The sequence below is a fragment of the Ambystoma mexicanum genome, chromosome 2q (genome assembly GCF_040938575.1).
Source record: "Ambystoma mexicanum isolate Mex_15411 chromosome 2q, UKY_AmexF1_1, whole genome shotgun sequence".
Lineage (NCBI taxonomy): Eukaryota > Metazoa > Chordata > Amphibia > Caudata > Ambystomatidae > Ambystoma > Ambystoma mexicanum.
This window is the reverse complement of record NC_090924.1, coordinates 1,171,539,232-1,171,565,741: the sequence shown is the minus strand read 5'-3', so window position 1 is coordinate 1,171,565,741 and position 26,510 is coordinate 1,171,539,232. Positions and strand designations below refer to the sequence as shown.

The following is a 26,510-nucleotide window of genomic DNA, read 5'->3' as shown; positions in this document are numbered from 1 at the left end:
CTTTTTTCCGATTTGACATGCTCAGTGCCCTGATGCTTTCGGGCTTGCTCCTTTGGTGCTATGTAAATATGAATAGAATAGAATCAAATATTGTCAGAGAAAACTGACATCATTTCAGAAACACTGTTTTCTAAATGTCAAGAAATCACATAGAATGGAATCAGGATTAAATATGAGTCTATCAGATTACAACAATACTTTATGGAAAGTGGACTCATCTCAGTGGAATTTCATGTATAGCCATAAATAACCCCTTAAATTCAAAACACTTTGCAGAATATAAGACCACTCTATAAAAACATGAATATTGCAGAGCTAAACGATTAACTACTGTCCATCAAATAGAAATCGTATTTCATGAAGCTAGCATTCCCAAACACAACCTTGATACTTGCCCTTTACACATATTTACGCTAATTGTATTTTTCATTTCTGCCACTGAACACAATTATGTGTGTATTTTCATGGATGGACGGATGGTAGACAGACAGTGGGTACATAGATTGCCTTAAAGGTGGGTATATCGAGGGTGATAGATGGACAAGTATACCGACGTGCAGAAATAAAGGGAGTCTTGTAAACAGATAAAAAGATAAGTAGACAAAGGTGGGTAGAAAGCTAGATGGTTAGACTGACAAATGAGAAGACAGTCAGAGAGATGGCTTGATCGAAAGTAATAGGTGCAGACTCATGATTGGACCGTCAGGAAGACAAATAGGAACCAGTGATTATTTCTGCATGAAGGGAATGGAGAAGTGGTCTGTTGATACATTTTCTTCCTTAGCACTCTGCTCGATCTTGAATGATGCCGGAAAATGCCATTATATGTTAATAGGGAACAATACAGTAGTAGATTTCAAATAGCCCATGAACCAGCCCACTGCTTTAATATTGAAAAAGAAAATACAGCAGGAGTCAAAGTGGATTATGCTCTGCTACAGTAGACGGGGACATAATCAGATTAGATGGGACTGTAAACCCTGTTTTGCCATAAGTTTTCATTGAGATAAGTAGTTTTTTGCCTAGACTGTATAATGGTATCACTGTACAGTAACATTGTGTCTTCTTGTAGATCCTCACTCTCAGTGATGACTTCAGTCCAAGCAGCACAAGTTCAGCAGATCTGAACGGAGCTACAGCTGAACCCAAAGCATCAGGACGCTCAAATTCAATTGCACTGTCTTCAGATGAAGTAAGTACATTGTAATTATAGTTTTGATTTTCCTTTATTCTGTAACATGCAAGCACGGACATTCTGTTAACAGATTACAGACAATGAGTTGTATAACAGTACATTTAGTTTACATCTGCCACATTACTTAATAATTGATAAAAAAATAATGTATTTATCTCACCTTACAGCCTTACCTAAGTCCTGTCCTAGAATAGTTGTGCAAAATGTTGGCTAGTAGGAGAAAAATACACCTTTCTCATGGGTAATGTTAAATTGGTGGGATGTTTTCACATTTAACAGCATTATTCAATTTCCTTGTTGGTTTGTATAATGAAAATGTAGATTTGTCCATGATTTTAATTTAGTATAACTCCTTCCACTATTTGTCCATCTCAAAGACTTTTGGTTCAATCATGTCCTTAGTAAACATAATTTGGCCAACCTATATGGAAAATAATTTGAATTCATATCTTCTGTCTTACAGTTAGCAAGCATTGTAGTTTCTAGTGACGGTTCAGTAAAGAAATAGTGCTTAACCTCCTAAACAGATCCCTCCATCAATCATCTTATTATCTCTGTATTAACATACATGATGCAAAGTAAAATAAATCACTTTCTATAGATTTGCAAGCATTTATTTATTTTTTAATTTATAAATCGCCTCAGCCCGATAGGGATAGGGTGTTCTTCCCCAGGGCCAGCTTGAGTAGGGTTGTCTCCTTTTTAGACTGTGTGTTTATGTATGATTAATAAGTGCACTGTAGTTTTGAATTACTTCTCTCCTGTGGAACCGTTGTTTTGTGATACCACCACTGTTGCGGCAAACCAGTTACATGTAAGCATAGAGGCAGGCATATTAGTGTCAGTATGTCCTTGGGCCATGGATCTTTGATCTCCTTTCTGGCATGGGTGTAAGGTCGAGAACAGATCGGTCTTGGCCCAGGTACTACTGGACAGGAAGCGATTTAGGTGAATAGTCAGGTTTTTAGGGCTTTGCGGAATGGCCAGTACGATGATTCTGCTCTTAAAGCAGGGGGAAGGGCATTCCAGTTGATTGTTGCCACAGTTGGGAAGCTTGAACCCCCATCCCTAAATCTTTTTACTCTCAGAAGGGATAGACGATGTGCATAGGCAGTTCTAGTTGGTTGGTCGGATTTGCATCTCACAGTTTTTTTGGGACAGGTATTGTGGTGCTGTGTTCGATAGACATTTGTGTGTGATTGAGAGTACTTTGAAAATGATCCTTTCCCTGATCGTCTGATTGGGAGCCATTGCACATTCTTCCTCACGGCAGAGATGTGGTATCTTTTCGGGATGTTGAGCGCAGCCCGAAACGCATTGTTTGAAATGTCTTTAAGTTCCGTTTGGAGGTTCCTGCAAATAGGACATTGCAATAATCCAGCCTGGCCCCTGTGATTGCCCGGGCCAGTGTTAGGCAGCTGTCTTCCGTCGCGTTGATTAGTTTTGCTGTGCATGCTGCTGATAAGGCGATCGAGTTCACTTGCTTGGAAAGGGTGAGCGTTGCCTCTAAATGGACACCCAGGGTTTTTACTGATGCTGAAATGGGGATCTGTGTCCCGTCATTGATGAAGGCCGAGAATTGGTGGTCTAGGTTCTTAAGTGTCATTGGAGAGCCCACCAATAACATTTCTGTTTTGTCATTGTTTAAGCACAGGAAATGTACTGCCATCCAGGATTGTATTGTTGAGTAGACGCTATTAACGGTGCAGGAATTTTCTTTGTACCTGCCTGTCAGGGGTAGGAGGATTTGAGTGTCATCGGCATTGTTAGTGTAGGATATGCCGATGCTGGATAAGACATCAAAAAGGGGCTTGTCATATATGTTGTATAGGGCGGGGGAGATACAGGAGCCTTGTGGAACTCCACAGCGGGTGTGCATAGGTGGTGCGCTGGCCAGGTCGGGGAAAACTCGAGTGGATCTGCCCTATAGAAAGGATGCTATCCATAATGTTGCCTCTGGTGAGAAGTTGACTGCGTCTAGGAGGTGTCAGCATAGGTTTTCCTGAATGACTAGATCAGAGGTGGGTGAGAGTTTTAGTAAGAGGAGAAGAGCAGGCTTTCCCTCATCTTTGATCATGTCTAGCTGGCATTTTTAAATCAAGGAGCGCGGTTAACGTCCCATGCCCCAGTCTGAAACCTGTTTGGCGCATTCCCCATTTTATGGTTTTCTTCTAAGTAAGATTGCATCTGGATATAAACTGCTCTATCTAGGAATTTCAGTAGAAATAGCACCGCAGTGATGGGGCGGTAGTTGTTTAGGATGGACGTGTCGAGGATTGGATTTTTTAGCAGTGGGAGGACCCAGGATTCTTTGCGGTTTTGTGGGACTCGGTTCCTTGTGAAGGAGGTGTTCATGAATGTAGTGATGAATGGTAATAAGGTTTCTGCACAGTCTTTAATGATTTTGGCAGGACAGATGTCTCCTTTACACCTGGTTGGTTTTAGGTTTTTGGTGATGTTGGCCATTTCTAGTTGCGAGATTTCTTTAAAGTGGAGAGGTGTGGTTTTGGGCGATTTAGCGAGCAGGGCGTGATGGGGGAGTGCTTTGATCAGAGCTTGTTTCTTTTCTATTTTCTGCTGGAGAGTGTTGATTTTCAGGCACATGGCGTCCTGGATCTTACATCACCAATTTCCATCTTTGGGATGGTGTTTGGGGGTACTTCTAGTTCCCTAAGGATTTTAAATAGTCCTTGGGAGTTGGCGCTGACGTTGGCTATTCTGGAATTATAGGTGTTAGCTTTGGTGGTGATAATGGCCTACTTGTATTGTGTGGCTATCTTATTGAAAGCTGCTTTGGAGGTAGCTGTGGGCGCATTTTTCCAGATTGCTTGCGTCTGTCTTTTATTATTGCCTAGGGCTTGGAGAACCTCTGTGAACCAGGTGTTGATATGACCTGTAGGTTTTACTTGCGTAAAAGAAGTGGGGGCACACCTTGCATTATATAGTTGTATAGCTTTACATTCAACTCAAATTTACAATCACCCAGAAAAAAATCATTTACAAAATGTACAATCAACCCCTTCCGTAAAGTCACTGTAAAGTAAGTGTTGACGTTGTCAGTGATATATAAAAACAAGGCCTCTTTATAATTTTTTTTTTCAGAATCATATCTAGAGTGGATTCTTTATCTTCCATTAATTGGGCTTTTTATTTCCCTTTCATAAATTGACTTATTTGAATATACTGCAGGAAATATATGTTTATGGATATATCCCTGGCTTTACTTTCTCAAAGGATAACATGCTGCATCCTTCCCACATATGTCTGCTAAGCAGGTGATGAAAGATTTCACTTGAATGCTAGGACTTACCGATTAGTACAATTTTAGGAGCCTAGTATTTGCCAAATCAGGGCATAGTTATTAAACCTTGCCATTTATAGAAACCTAAACATCCATATCAGTACCTCAAAATATAACAAATGGGAATGTTCAGGCGCCCACGTCTAAGATCCCTAAGCCTATGCTGCATAGGCTAAACAATAGAAAATATAACAGTGGGCTAATGAGCAAATATATATATATTTTAATTGTGGTACCATAATTCAGTTTAATGTTAAGCAAAGTCCAACCCCCTTTAGGTTTCGGTCGACATACTTTTTTCCAAGTAGTTTGAGACACCGTCAATTTCCTACTGAAATAGTTAAGAGAAAGTCTAACAGGCCGATTCATGGAATAATTAGCGCGGCGCAAGTGGGCAAAAACGTGCGATTCGCAGTGGAATAGCGATAATCGCAGTGCAAGTGCGAAAATCGCACGAAAAGCAGCGCACATCGATTCATGGAAGGCCGTGTGCGAGAAAACCATCGGATGTGCGAAAAAAAAGTGAGCGGCGCACGTTGGCGCACAGGCCATCTAACGGCGTGCGCCAGGTCACAGCGAAAATCGCACAGGCCACAGCGAAAATCGCACATAGCGCGGCGCACGCAACAAAAGTAGGCGGAACACGGGGCATAACACTCGGAATGGGGAACAACTTGCCAAAACGTGGGCGTCACGGGGGAAGTACAGGGTACAAGTGCGCGGAACGCCCACACGCTCGCCTACAACACGAATTCATGGAATAGAATAGGGCAAAAAAGCGCACGCTCAAACCAGCACACAGGCACAAACACGACCGCCACAAGAAAGCAGGCGGTAGCGTCTCTGCGCCTGGAACAAATGTGCGCCAAAAGGTGCGCCAACAAATAGCACCTATATACAGCCATGAAGAATGTCCTATACTGTGGCCCTAAAGGACAAATGACGTGCAAAGGGGTACCCACAAACACGGACAGCCGCTGACAAAAAATTACGTGTGCGTGTATACCGGGGTGCGCGGGAAGTCTCACACGCGATTTCGGCAGGGTACGTGTATTACATGGGTGCGCGGGAAGTTCCACACGCGATTGGCCCAGTGCGAGCAGGGTACGTGTATTTCAGGGGTGCGCGGGAAGTCCCACACGCGATTCGAGCAGGGTAAGTGCATTTCAGGGGTGCGCGGGAAGTCCCACATGCAATTCCAGCACGGTACGTGCATTTCAGGGGTGTGCGGGAAGTACCACACGCAATTTCAGCAGGGTACGTGGATTTCAGGGGTGCGCGGGAAGTTCCACACGCGATTGGCCCAGTGCGAGCAGAGTACGTGTATTTCAGGGGTGCGCGGGAAGTTGCACACGCGATTGGCCAAGTGCGAGCAGGGTACGTGTATTTCAGGGGTGCGCGGGAAGTTCCACACGCGATTCGAGCAGGGTACGTGCATTTCAGGGGTGCGCGGGAAGTCCCACACGCGATTTCAGCAGGGTACGTGCATTTCAGGGGTGCGCGGGAAGTACCACACGCAATTTCAGCAGGGTACGTGGATTTCAGGGGTGCGCGGGAAGTTCCACACGCGATTGGCCCAGTGCGAGCAGGGTACGTGTATTTCAGGGGTGCGCGGGAAGTTGCACACGCGATTGGCCCAGTGCGAGCAGGGTACGTGTATTTCAGGGGTGCGCGGGAAGTTCCACACGCGATTCGAGCAGGGTACGTTTATTTCAGGGGTGCGCGGGAAGTCCCACACGCGATTTCAGAAGGGTACGTGCATTTCAGGGGTGCGCAGGAAGTACCACACGCAATTTCAGCAGGGTACATGGATTTCAGGGGTGCGCGGGAAGTTCCACACGCGATTGGCCCAGTGCGAGCAGGGTACGTGTATTTCAGGGGTGCGCGGGAAGTTCCACACGCGATTTCAGCAGGGTACGTGTATTTCAGGGGTGCGCGGAAAGTTCCACACGCGATTTCAGCAGGGTATGTGTATTTCAGGGGTTCTGGGGAGTACTACACGTAAATTGGCCGTGTGGGTCCTCCAAGGTGTACGCTCCACAACCTCCACGGCCCCTGCAGGCAGCCCACACCACGGGGGACTACCCTGCACCCCTGCTCAGGTCCCGCAGGCAGCCCATCCACCATGGCCATGCCCCCCAGCCAACCCACATGTCACCTTGCACTACTGATTAACAATGCATGTCTCCCACCACCCCCACCCCCCAGCACTACATGGGCAGCCTCCACCAGGCCCCCACTCATGTCTCCCACCACCCCCACCACCCAGCCACCAGGGGCACCCTCCACCAGGCCCCCACTCATGTCTCCCACCACCCCCCAGCAGTGCAGGGGCACCCTCCACCAGGCCCCCACTCATGTCTCCCACCACCCCACCCCCCAGCAGTGCATGGGCACCCTCCACCAGGCCCCCACTCATGTCTCCCACCACCCCCACCCCCCAGCAGTGCATGGGCACCCTCCACCAGGCCCCCACTCATGTCTCCCACCACCCCCACCCCCCAGCCACCAGGGGCACCCTCCACCAGGCCCCCACTCATGTCTCCCACCACCCCCACCCCCCAGCAGTGCAGGGGCACCCTCCACCAGGCCCCCACTCATGTCTCCCACCACCCCCACCCCCAGCCACCAGGGGCACCCTCCACCAGGCCCCCACTCATGTCTCCCACCACCCCCACCCCCCAGCAGTGCATGGGCACCCTCCACCAGGCCCCCACTCATGTCTCCCTGCACCCCCACCCCCCAGCCACCAGGGGCACCCTCCACCAGGCCCCCACTCATGTCTCCCACCCCCCAGCCACCAGGGGCACCCTCCACCAGGCCCCCACTCATGTCTCCCACCACCCCCACCCCCCAGCCACCAGGGGCACCCTCCACCAGGCCCCCACTCATGTCTCCCACCACCCCCACCCCCAGCCACCAGGGGCACCCTCCACCAGGCCCCCACTCATGTCTCCCACCACCTCCACCCCCCAGCAGTGCAGGGGCACCCTCCACCAGGCCCCCACTCATGTCTCCCACCACCCCCACCCCCCAGCAGTGCAGGGGCACCCTCCACCAGGCCCCCACTCATGTCTAATACCACCCCCACCCCCCAGCCACCAGGGGCACCCTCCACCAGGCCCCCACTCATGTCTCCCACCACCCCCACCCCCCAGCAGTGCAGGGGCACCCTCCACCAGGCCCCCACTCATGTCTCCCACCACCCCCCAGCCACCAGGGGCACCCTCGACCAGGTCCTCACAATCCCCAATCATGTGCGTTATGGTCAGCCTCCACAGCCAAAAAGCCCTACCAAGTAACCCATTCACCCACATGGAAATGGAAATAACATGTCACACCCCCAATGTTCATGAAGCTAATGAACCCATGTCCGTCACACACAATGTTTGCAATTGAATGGGAAAACACCCAACATGACATGCATGAAACCAATGAGATGATACCACACAGTGAAGCATGAAAACAAAATTGTATTGAAAAAAAGAAAGAATGCTAAAGAAATGAAACAAACTAAATAGTTCTTTAGTTTTAGGTTTCCTTTGTTTTTTCTTATGATTTGGAGTCGACGGACACTGCTCCACTTTTTGTATATAGTTGCTTTTTAGTTAGGTGTTTTTTTAGGTTTCCTTTGTTCAGTTGGGCTCATGGACCCTTTTGAGTTTTTTACATAGTTCTTGATTTTATGGATAATTTTTTTACATTTCACTTTGGAGGACATTTTTTTGGATTATGATTTGCAGTTCTTTATTTTTATGCGGACATGCAGCTTGATTTTTTTTAGTTCCGCAACGGTCTGCCAGTGTGCCTGGCGTTGTGCAGGTGTGGTCTTGGATCCTGCAACAATGACCATCTCGTTGTCATGTGCGGACACATACTCGACAAGTGCATTCAGTTCGTCATCCGTGAAGCTGGGCTTCCTGGACGGGCCGGACTGTGTAGCCGTGTCTGGGGCATCAGCCTGTGCCGGACGAGCACTCTTCCTCTTCCGCTTGGAAGGTGGTGGTGATCCTGAGTGTCCTGCGCCGCTCTGGACACTAGGGGCAGGAGCCCTGGTGGACTCAGTATCAGGAGTGTGGGATTGCACACTCAGCATGGGAGTTGGTGCAGGCATTGGCTCTAGTGTGATGGTGTCAGGGGGAATGTCAGCAGCATGGACTAGGACCGACACTGTCCTGGCTGGGTGTGTGAGGGCTGGGGTGGATGGAGCCGCAGCTGCCCCTGCAGCCTCTCCGCCCTGCCTACTTGGTGCAGCAGATGACCTTGCTGCCCCAGATGCACATGGCATGGTGACATCAACGTGCACCAGCGCACGTGTCATAGGCCTGCTGACCTGGAAGTCAGCCATGGAGTCAGCCAGGTCTGGTGCCACAATGGGCTGGTCCAACAAGGGCTGAGCATGGATGGTGTCAGCCACATCAGCCTCAACGGGAGGGGGGGGGGATTATGGGTGCCCTTGACTGGTCCTCCACACATGGGGGGACAGGCTCACCCTGCAAGTAACGACCACGTCTCCTACCGGATCCACCACGGCCACCACTTGTGGCTCTTCCACCTTTGCCACCCTTACGGAATACTCGCCTCCCAGCCATGGCACTGATGTAAATGTGCGTATGGGAGTGGCTGTAAACTATTGTCCTGGGCGATTGGGGGTCAAAGGGGTTGGGTACCAGATGGTAATTGTACCCTAGTGCTCTTGCAAGGCTGATTGTAACCCCTGGGGAAAGATGACGGGTCACGCTACGCACAGGAGCCCCAAAAAAGGGAGATGACGTGCACGCAACCCCTCCTAGACCACGTGTGCAGAAAGAAAAACCTGCACTACGCTGTGGCACCCAGTAACACAAGAATGAACGTATGCGTGTCACACGCAGCCTAGAATGACCTCTGAAGGGGTAGGCTACACACGGGGCAAGCACAGATGTTAGATACGTGCATGACTCACCGTCTGCCTGGTAAACGAGCGTGTAAAAGGAGCGCGTTTGGTTGGCAACACCCCCGCCAAAAGAAGATTTGTACGCTGTCTGAGGAGACAGGTCAACAGTAGAAGGGAACACTGTTTGAGGGAACAGGCCCAGGTAAACCAGTAAAAGAGAAAAAAGAGAAAAAGCTGTCAGAGGTAACAGGGAATACGAACTTGAAACGCCGTGAAGTAAATCGCGTGTGAAACGACAAGAAGTACAGAATTCACCCACTCGCTCTCCACGAAAAGCACGTACAAGGAAATGATGTTCTACACGTACCTTTTATACAGGCCCACACGTCCAGCGTCACTTACGCGGCGTGTACGCTCTAGGGCCCTTTCCACCAATTACACACTTTGTGACTTCTGCGTGTAGGGCCATTTCCACCAATTACACGCTTTGTCACTTCTGCGTGTAGGGCCATTTCCACCAATCACACGCGATGAGACTCTGACGTGCTGTCCAATTACACGCGATGACACTCTGATGTGCAGTCTTTCCACGTGTGCTCTGTCATCACGTGCTGTGTGGGAAACACCCGTGCGGGTCACGTCACAGACGCGCTTACGCGCTGAGGGCCTTTGGTCCAATAGTTTCGCGTATGCGTGCTGATGCGCTTACGCGCTAAGGGCCTTTCCTCGATTTTCACGCTGACGTGCAGGATTTTCACGTGCCAAATCACTCCGTACCAAGCTGGCCACGCGTAAGCAAACGGAAGACCACGCTCCTGCCCAGAAGGCCGAACTACTGCCCCCCAGAGCCCCGAGCACGCTCCCACCTACCATCTGCTGCTGCCTGACTGCCTGCTGCCCACGTGCACTGCCATTTGCTGCCTGCACATCAGCCAGGGGTGCTGTTGCTGTGACCACCCCTGCTGGAACCGAAGACTCCCGACTGGAATTTCATCGCTCCACAGCCCAGCCCCAGGACCCAGTTGCCCACCCACTCCTGCCTCTGGGGTTGTCATGTCGGGGCAAACACCATCTGTGACCACTGACAACCCCCGGCCAGAGAGGCAGAGGGGCACCAGCTTCAGTGCCACCGAAGTTGGTGTCCTGGTGGAGCAAGTCCTGGGGCAGTATGATGCCCTCTTCGGAAGTTCCCGCGCCGACAAGGAAGGACGGACTCGGATCTGGACTGACATCGTGACTGCCATCAACGCGGAGGGGGTGGCAGTCCGGGACTTACAACATGTCAGGAAGCGCTGGGAGGACTTCAGGTCCAGGACCCTGAACAAGGCCCGGCGCCTCTTGAAGGCAGCGGATGCCAAGGGGCGCCGGGGCCACTTGTCGGAAGAACAGATGGGGGTCCTGGAACGCATATCCCCAGCGCTCCACGTCCAGGTCCTGGAGAAGCAGACCTGTCTGGAGTCGAGCGGTGAGTGTACATGCATCCTGATTGTGAGCAGTGTGTGTGGTGATAATTCGGTATTGTGCAGGTTGCACATCTGTTTGTATGGGGTCGAGTATGGGTGGGGGTGTACAGGGCCGTGGGGCTGACACATGCGAGGACTGTGGTGTGTGAGACATGGATGGTGCTTATGTGTGTAGGCTTGCATAGCAAATGCAGTTGTGCGTGCACACATGTTTGGATGAATGTGTATGTAAGTAGACATGTCCGTCATGTCAGGCATGTATGTTGTTTTGGGCTGCATGTACGAGCACTGTGTACATGTGCATGTGTGTGTATTTGACAAGGGTGCAACAGTGATGCAACATGGATGCATGTGACAGCGGTATGTGGAAGCCTGATTGGCAGATGTGACATCGATGCCCGTCTGAACAGTGCGACACTTGGCAGAGGTGTAGACATGCATGCAAGTGTGGTGGTGTGTGTACATGTGTGGTGCACTTCCTGTGTTGCATGTGATGTCTGGCTCCCCTTTGGCTGCTCATGCTGTTGTATGTGTAGGGATGGTGCTGGCAGTTGCGATATGGCTGTGGTATGGCTCATGTGTGCGAGTTGCAATGACTTGATTGTTGGGGATTGTGATGACTTGTCTGAGGTTTGCCAATGCCACTCATGTGCAACTGTCATGTGTGTATGTGTCCATTGTACAGTGCCCTGATGTCTGTGTTTTGTTTCTCCATGTCTGCAGCGTCAACTGATGAAGAGGGCGGAGAAGGTGCTGTGGAGCACAGCGGCGGGGATCCCACCGCCAGCCGGAGACGCAAGGCCCGGCTCCCCTCCCGTGTTGTCATCTCGTCGGGGAGTGAGGAGTCTGGTGCCGCGTCCCAGGCCGCAGCTGCCGGGGGGAGGTCCAAGAGGCGGAGGTTGGAGTTGGACTCCTCGGCAGCAGAAGGGGCAGCTGGGACCCCACAGGGCCCAACAGGGGAAGATGGCACAGAGTCATCCAGGTTGGTGGGGGGTTTGGTGGAGGAGGAGGCCGTGCAAGCACCAGAGACGGGGTCTGGAGGTGGGGATCCCACTGGTGCTAGTGGTGCATTGCAGGACCAGGCACAGGAGGCAGCACAGGCGGCCGCGGAGGTGCCTGTGTGCAATCCTGTCCCCGATCCTGTCCCTGCATCATCTTGCACCAGCAGGGATGCCTACGTCCAGACCCGTTTTCAGGCAGGGGATGAGCTGACGTCAACTGGCCTTCCTCTGCCTGCGGACGTGGCCATCCAGGTCCGGGTTGAGCCTGTCCTGGCTGGTGTGGCGTTGCGTCAACGGGCCATGCGAGGTGACCTGCAGTCTTTTCATGGAGAGACTGCACGTCATCTCGAATGGCTCGTTGACCACGTCAGCCTGCTGGGACAGGTCACCCAGGCCGGATTCCTCCGTCTGATGGGGCTTGCTCCGACCCCCTCCTCAACTGGACCCCCTACGCGCCAGTCGTCCTCTGTGCCATCTTCCCACCCATCAGTCACCTGGGTGCCCTGTGGAGCTGCCTCTGACGGTGCGGCCAGGCTGGTGGAGTAGGCATCCCTGCCACAGTCGGGAGTCGGAGGTCCAGCAGGGGTGGCCACATCAACAACTGCACCCCAGCCTGCGGAGGATGTGCAGGCAGCAGGAGGCAGTGCACGGGCAGAGGTAGAGCAGCAGCAGCAACATGGTGGGAGACATGAAGGCTCGGGGCCTTCGACATCGGAGGGGCAGGCATCGGCCGGAGGGCAGGAGGAACCAGGACAGAGAGTGTCTTCCGTGTGGCAGCGGTTGGGCCACGCCATAGGTGCGGAGCGGCGGCGGGCGGAAGAGGCGCGGCTCACAATGGTCAGGGCGGAGAACTCCATGCGGAGGGCCCTGAGGCGGGCCGAGTGCCTCGAGGCAATCCGCAGGGGGTTGGAGGAGGACACGGCGTCGTCCCTGCGGACCCTTGGGCCATGGAACTGGACCGCCTCCGTGACATCGAACAGGAGTTCGATGATGCCCTGGCCCGGGACACCACGGAGTGAGCCGCTGGACTTGCCCGCCGCCTTTGTATATAGTTCTTTAGTTTTAGGTTTCCTTTGTTTCTTATTATGATTTGGAGTCGACGGACACTGCTCCACTTTTTGTATATAGTTGATTTTTAGTTAGGTGTTTTTTTAGGTTTCCTTTGTTCAGTTGGGCTCATGGACCCTTGGTAGTTTTTTTACATAGTTCTTTCTTGCATAGAGATTTTTTTACAATAGACTTTGGACGACATTTTTTTGGATTCTGATTTGCAGTTTTTTATTTTTATACGGACATGCAGCTTATTTTTTCTCATTCCCATTGTAGTTTGTTTCCTTTCTTTAGCATTCTTTATTTTTTTTCAATACATTTTTGTTTTCATACTTCACTGTGTGGTATCATCTCATTGGTTTCATGCATGTCATGTTGGGTGTTTTCCCATTCAATTGCAACCATTGTGTGTGACGGACATGGGTTCATTAGCTTCATGAACATTGGGGGTGTAACATGTAATTTCCATTTCCATGTGGGTGAATGGGTTACTTGGTAGGGCTTTTTGGCTGTGGAGGCTGACCATAACGCACATGATTGGGGATTGTGAGGACCTGGTGGAGGGTGCCCCTGGTGGCTGGGGGGTGGGGGTGGTGGGAGACATGAGTGGGGGCCTGGTGGAGGGTGCCCCTGCACTGCTGGGGGGTGGGGGTGGTGGGGAACATGAGTTGGACATGGGTGGGGGCCTGCTGGCAGGTGCCCCACAGTGCTGGGGGGTGGGGGTGGTGGGAGACATGAGTGGGGGCCTGGTGGAGGGTGCCCCTGCACTGCTGGGGGTTGGGGGTGGTGGGGAACATGAGTTGGACATGGGTGGGGGCCTGCTGGCAGGTGCCCCACAGTGCTGGGGGGTGGGGGTGGTGGGAGACATGAGTGGGGGCCTGGTGGAGGGTGCCCCTGCACTGCTGGGGGGTGGGGGTGGTGGTGAACATGAGTTGGACATGGGTGGGGGCCTGCTGGCAGGTGCCCCACAGTGCTGGGGGGTGGGGGTGGTGGGAGACATGAGTGGGGGCCTGGTGGAGGGTGCCCCTGCACTGCTGGGGGGTGGGGGTGGTGGGAGACATGAGTGGGGGCCTGGTGGAGGGTGCCCCTGCACTGCTGGGGGGTGGTGGTGGTGGGGAACATGAGTTGGACATGGGTGGGGGCCTGCTGGCAGGTGCCCCACAGTGCTGGGGGGTGGGGGTGGTGGGAGACATGAGTGGGGGCCTGGTGGAGGGTGCCCCTGGATGCTGGGGGGTGGGGGTGCAGGGGGACATTGGTGGGGGCCTGGTGGAGGGTGCCCCTGCACTGCTGGGGGGTGGGGGTGGTGGGTGACATGAGTGGGGGCCTGGTGGAGGCTGCCCCTGCACCGCTGGGGGGTGGGGGTGGTGGGAGACATGAGTGGGGACCTGGTGGAGGATGCCCCTGGATGCTGGGGGGTGGGGGTGCAGGGGGACATGAGTGGGGGCCTGGTGGAGGGTGCCCCTGCACTGCTGGGGGGTGGGGGTGGTGGGAGACATGAGTGGGGGCCTGGTGGAGGCTGCCCCTGCACTGCTGGGGGGTGGGGGTGGTGGGAGACATGAGTGGGGGCCTGGTGGAGGCTGCCCATGGTGGCAGGGGGGTGGGGGTGGTGGGAGACATGAGTGGGGGCCTGGTGGAGGCTGCCCCTGCACTGCTGGGGGTGGGGGTGGTGGGAGACATGAGTGGGGGCCTGGTGGAGGCTGCCCATGGTGGCAGGGGGGTGGGGGTGGTGGGATACATGAGTGGGGGCCTAGTGGAGGCTGCCCCTGCACTGCTGGGGGGTGGGGGTGGTGGGAGACATGAGTGGGGGCCTGGTGGAGGCTGCCCCTGCACTGCTGGGGGGTGGGGGTGGTGGGAGACATGAGTGGGGGCCTGGTGGAGGGTGCCCCTGGATGCTGGGGGGTGGGGGTGCAGGGGGACATGAGTGGGGGCCTGGTGGAGGGTGCCCCTGCACTGCTGGGGGCTGGGGGTGGTAGGAGACATGAGTGGGGGCCTGGTGGAGGCGGCCCATGTTGGCAGGTGGGTGGGGGTGGTGGGAGACATGAGTGGGGGCCTGGTGGAGGCTGCCCCTGCACTGCTAGGGGGTGGGGGTGGTGGGAGACATGAGTGGGGGCCTGGTGGAGGCTGCCCATGGTGGCAGGGGGGTGGGGGTGTTGGGAGACATGAGTGGGGGCCTGGTGGAGGCTGCCCCTGCACTGCTGGGGGGTGGGGGTGGTGGGAGACATGAGTGGGGGCCTGGTGGAGGCTGCCCCTGCACTGCTGGGGGGTGGGGGTGGTGGGAGACATGAGTGGGGGCCTGGTGGAGGGTGCCCCTGGTGGCTGGGGCGTGGGGGTGGTGGGAGACATGCATTGTTGATCAGTAGTGCAAGGTGACATGTGGGTTGGCTGGGGGGCATGCCCATGGTGGATGGGCTGCCTGCGGGACATGAGCAGGGGTGCAGGGTAGTCCCCCGTGGTGTGGGCTGCCTGCAGGGGCCGTGGAGGTTGTGGAGCGTACACCTGGGAGGACCCACACGGCCAATTCACGTGTAGTACTCCCCAGAACCCCTGAAATACACGTACCCTGCTCGCACTGGGACAATCGCGTGTGGAACTTCCCGCGCACCCCTGAAATACACGTACCCTGCTCGCACTGGGACAATCGTGTGTGGAACTTCCCGCGCACCCCTGAAATACACGTACCCTGCTCGCACTGGGACAATGGCGTGTGGAACTTCCCGCGCACCCCTGAAATACACGTACCCTGCTCGCACTGGGACAATCGCGTGTGGAACTTCCCGCGCACCCCTGAAATACACGTACCCTGCTCGCACTGGGACAATCGCGTGTGGAACTTCCCGCGCACCCCTGAAATACATGTACCCTGATGAAATCGCGTGTGGAACTTCCCGCGCACCCATGGAATACACGTACCCTGCTCGCACTGGCCCATTCGCGTGTGGAACTTCCCGCGCACCCCTGAAATACACGTACCCTGATGGAATCGCGTGTGGAACTTCCCGCGCACCCATGGAATACACGTACCCTGCTCGCACTGGCCCATTCGCGTGTGGAACTTCCCGCGCACCCCTGAAATGCACTCACCCTGCTGAAATCGCGTGTGGGACTTCCCGCGCACCCCTGAAATACACGTACCCTGATGGAATCGCGTGTGGAACTTCCCGCGCACCCATGGAATACACGTACCCTGCTCGCACTGCCCCATTCGCGTGTGGAACTTCCCGCGCACCCCTGAAATACACGTACCCTGCTCGCACTGGGACAACCGCGTGTGGAACTTCCCGCGCACCCCTGAAATACACGTACCCTGATGAAATCGCGTGTGGAACTTCCCGCGCACCCATGGAATACACGTACCCTGCTCGCACTGGCCCATTCGCGTGTGGAACTTCCCGCGCACCCCTGAAATACACGTACCCTGATGGACTCGCGTGTGGAACTTCCCGTGCACCCATGGAATACACGTACCCTGCTCGCACTGGCCCATTCGCGTGTGGAACTTCCCGCGCACCCCTGAAATGCACGTACCCTGCTGAAATCGCGTGTGGGACTTCCCGCGCACCCCTGAAATACACGTACCCTGATGGAATCGCGTGTGGAATTTCCCGCGCACCCATGGAATACACGTACCCTGCTCGCACTGGCCCATTCGCGTGTGGAACTTCCCGCGCACCCCTGAAATACACGTACCCTGATGGAATCGTGTGTGGAACTTCCCGCGCACCCTTGGAATACACGTACCCTGCTCGCACTGGCCCATTCGCGTGTGGAACTTCCCGCGCACCCCTGAAATGCATGTACCCTGCTGAAATCGCATGTGGAACTTCCCAGGCACCCCTGAAATACACGTACCCTGCTGAAATCGCGTGTGGAACTTCCTGCGCACCCTTGAAATACACGTACCCTGCTGAAATCGCGTGTGGAACTTCCCGCGCACCCTGAAATACACGTACCCTGCTTGCACGGGGCCCGTCGCATGTGGAACTTCCCGCGCACCCCTGCAATACACGTTCCCCGCTTGGCGTTTGCTGTTTGCCAGCCCGGTGAACTGGTCCAGGGTTAGCGCAGCCCTTTGCGATGATTTAGCGATTTTGATGGCTTTTCCTTGCGCAAGGGCGTTCTTGGGGGCGTTACTGGCGCTGCTGCAGGGTCGCTGCGATTCTCTGCGCCACGGCTGGTTTGGATGCCTAAAATCCATGAATACGCTGTGCGCGGAAATCGGTTTTAGCGCACGTGCCTGGCGCAGTCAATCGCACGCGGACACTCTGCGCCAGCCGCTTGCGACACTTTTCTGCGTAATTCTATGAATTACCCTGTAAGTATGTATCATTAAAAGGGAACATTATTTTAATATGTAGTGTTTGAAACAAAGATACATATTTTGGGAGAAGAATAATATTCAACAAGCTAACTCTACCTATAATATACATGTGAAGTTCATTCCACTTATGTAAGGTTTGCCAAACTTTAGTGTATCACTTCAGGGCATTATTTTACAAAATATCTTTAAATCCTTTAGTTGTTTAGACCACAGCATACTTCGTCTGATTTACTGATGCAATCTCTCTTCCATTATTGCATTTAATCTCCATTTCTCCTCCAAATGAACCTTAAACCCCAAGACTCTGGATGCATCCAAAACCATTTTATCAAATAGATTGTTATTCATCTGTGTAATTCTGTGTAAAAATAGTAATATCTTCTGCATATAGTGCATACGCTGGAATCCTTTATAGATTCCCTCTCAGTTTGATTTCATTTTTGGTTTTACATGAAATGGGCACCCTTTTCGATCACATTGGATTTTTTTATGAAGATCCCAGAGCATTTTTGCTCGGGCTATTGGCCCTATGATTCCCATAGATGGGTCAGGGTTATCTTAACACAGAACATGTTTCCGTACCCATTGCTGTTGCATGCATTTTCTCTCTGTATCACATTTGCCCTTCCTGTTCCCGTTTCAGACCACACTGCATCATCTGTACATGGCCATGCTCCCATCTCTTAGTGTCACCCGAAGCTTTTTGTTTTTCCCAACCCGCTGCTCTTCCTTGATACACTTTATATTTTTAAGGGGAGTCCCCACCAGTTGAACTGTTTGCCTAGCCACCATCCTTTGCACTACACCTGTTGACCCTGGCTCAGCTGTGCTTGCATCGATGCAGTAAGTTTGTCAGCAAAATGCTGACAGTGCTACCATGACCCGCTCCTCCCATACATAGCCATGACAACAATGATACATTCTATTGCAAAATCAATTTTAGTTATGACAATCCATAAGTAGGACGATGTCACCAAGTTGAAGGCTGTTATAACCTTCAAAGTAACCAACTTGAACTGTGGACTCTCCTCTGCTGCAATATTATATACTTCTAGAAACAAATCCTCAGCCTTAACAAATCCTTGTTTTACTTCTGATTTACATTTTTTATGTATGTGTTCCAGTTTCGTTGATAACAGAAATGAAAACACAATGGTGAAATGTGATCAACATGCTTTTAATATCACTCAAGAATATCACAAATGAGTGAAACACATGTTGGCCTAAATTGCAATGAACAATAAACATTATTTAATTTAAATTAAAAGAAATACATATCTGGCTGCATTTTGCATAATTGCTCACCTAACACCCAGAAGGACGGTCCTCCTGGCCGTTCCACACACGAGACTCTGCATGAGGAGATTACAGCTGCACTTCGCAGCCTCATAGAGTCAGGAGAAGGGCTCCCAAGCGAATCTGGTCAGCATACCGCCTTCTCTCCACTCGGACCTCATGTGGTGGTCCAGGGACTGCAACCTGCGGACGGGAAACCCCTCCGGCAGCCGTCCCCGCAGATCACCATCACTACGGACTCCTCCGTAGAGGGCTGGGGAGCCATCTTCGATGGCCACAGCATCCACGTAGTCTGGACCCGGCAGGAGCAGGAGTCGCATATCAACTGGCTGGAGCTCAGGGCGGTCTGGCTAGCCCTCAGAGCCTTCCTTCCACTCATAGGGGGCAGGACCGTCCTGATCCAGACCGACAACTCCACCAGCATGTACTATGTCTGTGAAAAGAGGAAAATAATATGAGGTCGGGAAACCCAAAGAAAACACACCAAACACTGGTTACAAAGGAACATACAAAGTACTTTATTTTAAGGTCAAGCAATGACAAAGTCAATGACAGGTCAGATAGCTATCGGCCCTCAGTACAACACAACAAACTTCAACGGGGTACGATGTATTCAGTGAGAGACTGTACATTGGGACATTCAGGCTTTTATACATTTCTCCAGCCTGTTGCCCAACCCCTTCGCGGGTTAACCATTCCATTAATGTATTACTGGTCTAGGGTCTCTGCCAGGTCAATTCTAATGTATTCATTAGTATGTGTATAGATCAGTTCCGTTGATACAGGTAATCCATTTACATGCAGCTCAACAGAAGGACAAGGTCTCAGTTCACGACCCTAACAAGTGGCTTGCAGGCAGGTTATACATTAGCTGTACGGATGTCGACCAGATTCTGTTCGGAATGGCATCGTCCACCATTTTGATGTTCAGGGTGACTTTTACACAACAAGAGAACCTAAAATGGCGGTTTGATTCAAGATGGCAGCTTACATCAATTTCTAAGGTCAAGACCTTGCCGTAGAGAGTTATTCGCGTACAGTTTTATGCAACTTGGCGTAGGCCAATATACATACAATCGTTTACAATAGGAGGCATCATTTAATATCCAGTTTGACAAACCCTCCTTTTAGTCTATGCCAAGTGCTAAGACTATTTCTGATTTCCTTGCAAGTAACTCCATACGTCATCGTCCATACACCCTGAATCGCCGTCAGGGATATCTATGGCCATCAGGTCATTCACTTTTAACACATACTCCTTGGAAGTTTTATCCGGGGGAAAATACTTTGGCCCTCATTACAACTCAGGCGTTAAGGGTTTAACGGCGCCGTCGGCGCTGTTAACCCTTAACACCTGATTACAAGTGTCCCTTTGCGGGTTGGTGTTTAATGCCTGCTTTTAGCAGGCGTTAAAAAATCCAACCCGCAAAGGGACTTTGGAGCTAATCACTGCACCGTAATTTACGGTGCCGTAATTAGCGCCTTCCCCATTCCCATTATGCCCTATGGGGGCAAAAATGGGAATGGGGAAGGGAAAATGGTGAATGAGGAATTACCGCCCCACTCACCTTGGAATGGGGCGGTAATTCCATCATCCACCATGGCGGAATCGTAACCTTAGCGGCATGGACCATGGTGCTCCGCCAAGGTTGTAATGAGGGCCTTTGTGTCCTATCGTACCTATCGCCTGAGCACAACATCCCCCTAGCATCGAACATATACTAGGCAGACAATGGATACAACAACAAAGGAATAGCAGAACTACAAAAATGATCAACAAATCCGAAAGTACCTTCCAACCCCAAGATCGCAAGAAATCCCAAAACCAAACACTAAGATTCCAGTTCCCCTCGGGAACATGCACTTCTGAACTAAGGACGTGCAGATTCTGAATTGCTTTAAAAATGGTTGGGGAGGAGTCTGGTACAAAAACACAGCAAGCGGACCCCACTAATTTACATACTCCACCACGTTCAGCCAGAATGACATCTAATGCCATCCGGTTCTGGAGTGCTACTAATCTTATCGCTTTCTGCTCTAATGTCATGTTATAGAGTATATCTGTGGTCCGGTTGATGGTTCTCTCCAGTACTCTCGCTAGTCTCCTGATGTCTTCAGAATTTGCTATCTGCCCCCAAAATGGCACAACTGATTTCGCTATATCTCCCATCACTTGTGCGGGGGTATCACCATTCTCGTCCCGTCGTGGACGAGCCTTTGAAACTTCCAAAGTGCTTGCTATGAATACTCCAGGTAACTGGATCCCTAAATAACAGGTTCCCTGCCAATCCCTGGGCAACCATGGAAATGCTACATTACTGCAAACGAAATAGACAGGTTCGCCCACATACAAAGGTCTGTTTTCCCCAGTCAAATTTGCAACGTTGGCACAGCCTTTAAAATCTCCCATTGACCGGGTACCATTCCTCTGTATGCAGAAAGAAACTGAATCGGAAGGAGAAGGAGGCACGGCATCCTTATTGCTTATCGGAGCCATTTTAAAGGAAACTAAAGATTGGAAAGGACGGGATAATCTATCAGAAGGCCTAATTGAAGCAACGTTGAGTTTGCTCCTATTTGCGAAAAGCGAGCATGCCAGGGGAGTCAGAACACGTTTCTCAAAATCATTCAAATTAGTTCCATCAAAGTTCCCCGAGATGCTATCGTTCCATCGGCCAAAGAACAGTGCTCTAAGAGAAGCATAGCAAGCAGTCATCAAAGGTAAGGGATGAATATACCAACGTAGCCCCTTATCCCCATGTTGCAGTAAATGCAAGCAGACCCAGCAATTGGTTTAGTTAAAAATGGCATGTGTCGAATTCATAATCAGCATCATAGTATTATTGTGATACTTCTGTCTATGCTGAGAGTCCCCAGGCGACAGAGTATGCAAATGTACAAAAGGAGTAAAAACAGTAGGTGCAATTTCAGTTGGCAAAAGAGGCTCTAGAGGATAAATCTCCTCGACGTACCAGAATCCTAAAGCAGTTACTAGAAAAACCCCAATTCTTATCATCAAAACACAGCAATACGTTTTCGGGGCCCAGGCACATTGTTCATTGTCCAAGTAGGTCACCCCCTTATTTACAAGTCCAATACAGGCAGTAGAGGTGGCAGGCATCGTAGTCTTCGGATGGAAACCCCCATGTTCGTTGCTGGCGACCCCCCGGTTGCGCGGCTTCTTAGTCCTTCCCCAACCCTAGCCGACAGAGCCCTCTTACTCAAAATTTGGGGAAAAGCAAGCTCTTGATGATCCTTTCCTTCTTTTGAATGCACATTCGAACCGTGCCGTAGGTCTATTTTCTGCGCCGAAGATTATATCTAGTGCTTCCTGGCACTGTTCGATCCGGAAATAAGGTAACGCCACTTCCTGTGGGAAGCAACGTATCAGAGGCAACGGAAGTTGCAGAATTCAAAGCAATGGTTTCCAGAAATGACTTTTCCAAAGAGTGTGGAGACAAAATGGACGGTTCCCCTAGATTCTCCGACTCACTCACAGTGCTTTTTGCTGCTTCAGGATCATCGATTGCAGCGTTAGCGAGGGGTTCTGTTTCTTCTGTAACGTGCGGCGTCGGGTGAGGAAGTTTCTTGACATGCGTCACATGTATCCAGTTCTTCTTTTGAGCCACCCGCACTGCCGTTTGGGTGACCAAAAAGACCTGGAATGGTCCCCGCCAGTGAGGCGCGAGGCAAGAAGACCGCTCGTATGCTCTCACCAGGACCCAGCTCCTAGGCCGGATGTTGTGTCCTGGGCCCTCATAGCGTACAGGTAAAGCTGATCGTACCTGATGATAAATGAAATACAGATTTTTAGTCAACTGGTTACAATAGTCTGAAAGCAATACATTCTCAACATTTCACAGTGCTTTAGGTTTCGGAAGACCCCAAATATTGGCAGGCCTCCCCATCACCACCTCAAATGGAGAGAGCCCAGTCTTAGTTTGAGGGGTAGTGCGCATGGCTAGTAACACGATCGGTAAGGCGTCCGGCCATTTTAGTTTGGTATGGCACACGTCTTAGCGAGTTTGTTCTTTAGGATACCGTTATGTCTCTCTACCAACCCGGCACTTTGAGGATGTCTAGCCCAATGAAATCGCTTATCAATATGTAGTGCCGTACATATCTGTAAAATTACAGCAGCAACAAAATGTGGACCATTGTCCGACCAGATGACTCTTGGCAACCCAAACCACGGGAAGTACTCCTTTATCATAATTTTCGAGGTGGTCATGGCTGTAGCATCTTTGACAGGGAAAGCCTCAACCCATTTACTGAAGGCACAAATGACCACAAGGACATATTTTAAACTATTGCACCGCTCCATCTCAATAAAATCAAAATGAATCGTTTCAAACGGGACAGAAGGAGGCCCAAAGCTACCTCTTGGAGTTACCGTCCCCTTCCCCACATTGTGCTGTAGGAAAATCATGCAATTTTGGACATAATGCTGAGCAATTTTCAAAATCATATCATTTACCCAGACTTTCTCTAACATTTTCGTAATCTGTTGAGCACACACATGTGTGGGACCGTGTGCCATAGTAACCATCATGACTATGTAGGCATTAGAAAGTAACCATTTCCCTTCAACTGTGTCCACCCAACACCCGTCATCATCTAATTTCCCCAAGCCTTCAGCCCATTTCTTGGATTCTTCCATTGTGGCATCAGCTTGGATATCCCGCACAGACCCAATATCCTCGTCCATTACATAGACATCCCTAGTTTCTCTTATAGCATACATTTCTGTGCGAAGATCTGTGGCAGTTTGTCTGGCTATCTGATCAGCGAAAGCATTCCCTTTTCCTACATCGTCTGTGATCTTGTGATGCGCTGCGCATTTCATGATCGCTAACTGACTAGGGAGCGCAAGCACCAAGAGCAATTATACTATCAGGGGGCCATGCTGAATCTTGGTCCCATGTGAAGTTAGAAACCCTCTTTCTGACCAAAGTCTCCCAAAGTTGTGAGCCACCCCAAAAGCATACTGACTGTCATTATATATATTCATTGTTAGCCCTTCGGAAAGCTCACAAGCTCGGGTTAATGCTATAATCTCTGCGGCCTGCGCGGAGTTATGCGTAATTCGCTCTGTCTCTACAACCATGCTCAATGTAGTGACTGCATAAGCAGCTGTGGATGTACCATCCGGAAGTTTGAAACAGGAGCCATCACAAAATAGCTCCCCTTGTGCATTATCCAAAGGTGTGTCCTTAAGATCAATTCTGCCCTTCGTTTCTTGTTCGGTAGTATACAGGCAGTCATGTGACTCATCATCACCGCAAACAGTATTTTGCAGGAAAGGTAGGAGTTCAGCCGGATTAAGAACACAACACCTCCTAATTTGTATATGGGGAGCAAACAAAATTAATTCATATCTCGTCAATCGTGCGGAAGTGAGGTGTTGCGTTTGGGTTTTGTTCAATAGAACATCTACAGAGTGAGGCACCATCAGGGTTAAATCATGGCCTAGGACCATTCCCTCACTCTGTTTTACAGACGCGGCAGCAGCAGCGACAGCTCGCCAACATCTTGGCAAAGCGCATGCGACAGGATCAAGGGCGGAAGAGTAGTAACCGCACGGCCTATTCTTCCCTCCATGTTCCTGCTTTAATACAGCCAAAGCACATCCATCACATTCATGCACAAACAACACAAAGGCCTTGTTGTAATTTGGTGTACCCAAAACCGGTGCAGAGCATAATGCAGTCTTGAGAAGCTAAAATGATTGTTGATGTTCCGATTTCCATGGCAATGGCGAAGAAATGCCCTTCTGTGTCAAAGCCAACATCGGTTTTATCACTAGTGAAAAGTTCGGGATCCATAACTTATAGTAAGAAGCCATACCTATTAAGGCTCTGACTTCCTTCTGTGTATTTGGGACAGACATGCCAGAAATGTGTTTTATTCTTTCAGGTGTCAATCTTCTTCCCTCCTTTGACAGGAGGTAGCCTAAATAGGCGACCTCCTGGCAACAATATTGAAACTTTTTAAGCGAAGCTTTGTTACCATGCTTAGCTAGATGGATGAGCAACAATACAGTGCCCTTTTTACAAGAGCTCTCAGAATCTGCTGCTAAAAGAAAGTCGTCAACGTACTGAAGCAGCGTACAAGTAGGGGGTAATTCAAGAGTATCAAGCTGTTCTTTCAAGGCCCAACTATAAATGCTAGGACTCTCGGTGTAACCTTGAGGAGCACAAGTAAATGTGAACAAGCGTCCCCCTAAAGTGAAACGCGAACAAATATCAACTGTCCTTGTGTATAGGAATACTGAAGAAAGCATTCTTCAGGTCCACAACACAAAAGTAAGTTGCCGTAGCTGGAATCATAGTTAATATCGTCGTCACATCAGGCACAATTGGAAATTGTGGAGCGACAACTCTATTAATGGCACGCAAATCAATTATAAACCGAAACGGAATAGCATTATCGCCTTTTTTGTACACGGGTAGGATCGGACTATTGCACAAACTTCCTGTAATCTCCTCAATTACCCCACGATGCACAAAATCGGAAACAATGCTCTTCAAAGCTTGCTCACTTTCAACCAAGATCTTATACTGCGGAATACGTGGCAGCTTAATACCATGTTTCAAGACTATATTAACAGGATCAATCTGTAGGACACCGACATCATTGTTGTCAGCCGCCCACAAACACTCCGGGACATTACTGAATTCTGGTGGCAAAGGTCTAGTCAAAAATTGTGAAACAGAAAACTGCTGTGGTGAAATCGTCAAACGTACTCCATCAGATGAACAATGAATTACCGCATTTAATTCCTTCAACAGATTCAACCCCAACAAATTCTCTACACAATTCGAAGTGAAAAGAAATGGGCAATGGACCGTAAAGGGACCCAAAGAAATAGGTGCGAAGAAACCAGACAAAATACTGGTGTGCCAGAAAACCCTACGGAGACATTGGTTTGCCCTGACAGTGGAATGTTTGGAACCCGAGAATGATCAAAGGAGCACTTCTGTGCTCCAGTGTCTATCAGGAACTGATGTTTCCCATGTCCCACTACCATTTCAACGTAGGGACCTTTCTGACTAACGGGAATAGGTGTAGGTTCCAAACCCTGTTTCGGGCAATCCTAACGAAATAGAATATCATCAGAAGGAAGCTCCTCAGAGAGGTAAGCAGCAGAAGGGGGATCGAATATGTTTCTAGTATCCACACTCGAAGTCTGATTGTCCTGTGAAAAAGGTTGCTGAGGATCCTGTGAAAACTGACCTCTACCAGGGCCCCCCACCCTGGGGTCACCTCTGGCTCGTCTACCCATACTCCCAAATTTGTTATTCGACCTCTGTCGAAGGACGGGGCATTATGCACGCCAATGACCCTCCTGGCGACAATAGGCACACTGGCTAATGTTCGCAGGACCCAAGGGCACATTCCCTTGTGGAACATACTGACCTCTAATCTGCGAACGACCCCCTCTGGGGCCTCTAACAATTTGTTGTAACAATACTTTAGTCTTTAAGTCTCCTTTTCTCTTTTCTACTCTATCTTTTTCGTTATTGACACGGTTCTCGTAGTACTAAGCCATGTGCAGTACTTCTGATTGGGATTTCACCTGCCAAGCGCTCTCGGAAGACATAATCTGTGACTGGATGTCAGGCAGTAATCCACGCACAAATTTGTCCACAAATAACCTTTTCCCAGATTCTGTGCCTAAATCTTGTCCACTGAAGTCCGAGAATACTTGTTCGAACCGATTAAAGAACTCAGTGGCACCCTCAGATTTTCCTTGGACACAGGCCGTAAGCTTGTCCCAAATAATTCTTCTTTCGGGAATTATAGTTTTTAATGTCGCAATGATTCTGTCAGGCAAAGTGAGTATCACCTGAGGCGGTCTCTCACCAGCTGGCCTTTCCCCGTCAGGCCTAGTTATATTAGCCCACGTATCTCCCAAGCCAGGTGCATCATCTATTGTTCTAACCTGCTTCCACAAATCTACGGGCAGGAGTACGGGGAATAACAAGTCAATATCGCCTAGGGTGAACA

General features: G+C 50.7%; 1 protein-coding gene across 4 annotated transcripts in view; it reads left to right on the top strand.

Moving 5' to 3' along the window:
* The window catches only part of PPP1R9A (protein phosphatase 1 regulatory subunit 9A), a 2,290,846-nt gene that overhangs the window by 2,166,014 nt on the left and 98,322 nt on the right, over nucleotides 1–26,510 (top strand). For all 4 annotated transcript variants that reach the window (XM_069648563.1, XM_069648562.1, XM_069648561.1 and 1 more), the window contains one exon: nucleotides 1,073–1,192. In XM_069648563.1, the coding sequence (XP_069504664.1) occupies nucleotides 1,073–1,192 (120 nt within the window). The remainder of the gene's footprint in view (nucleotides 1–1,072; nucleotides 1,193–26,510) is intronic.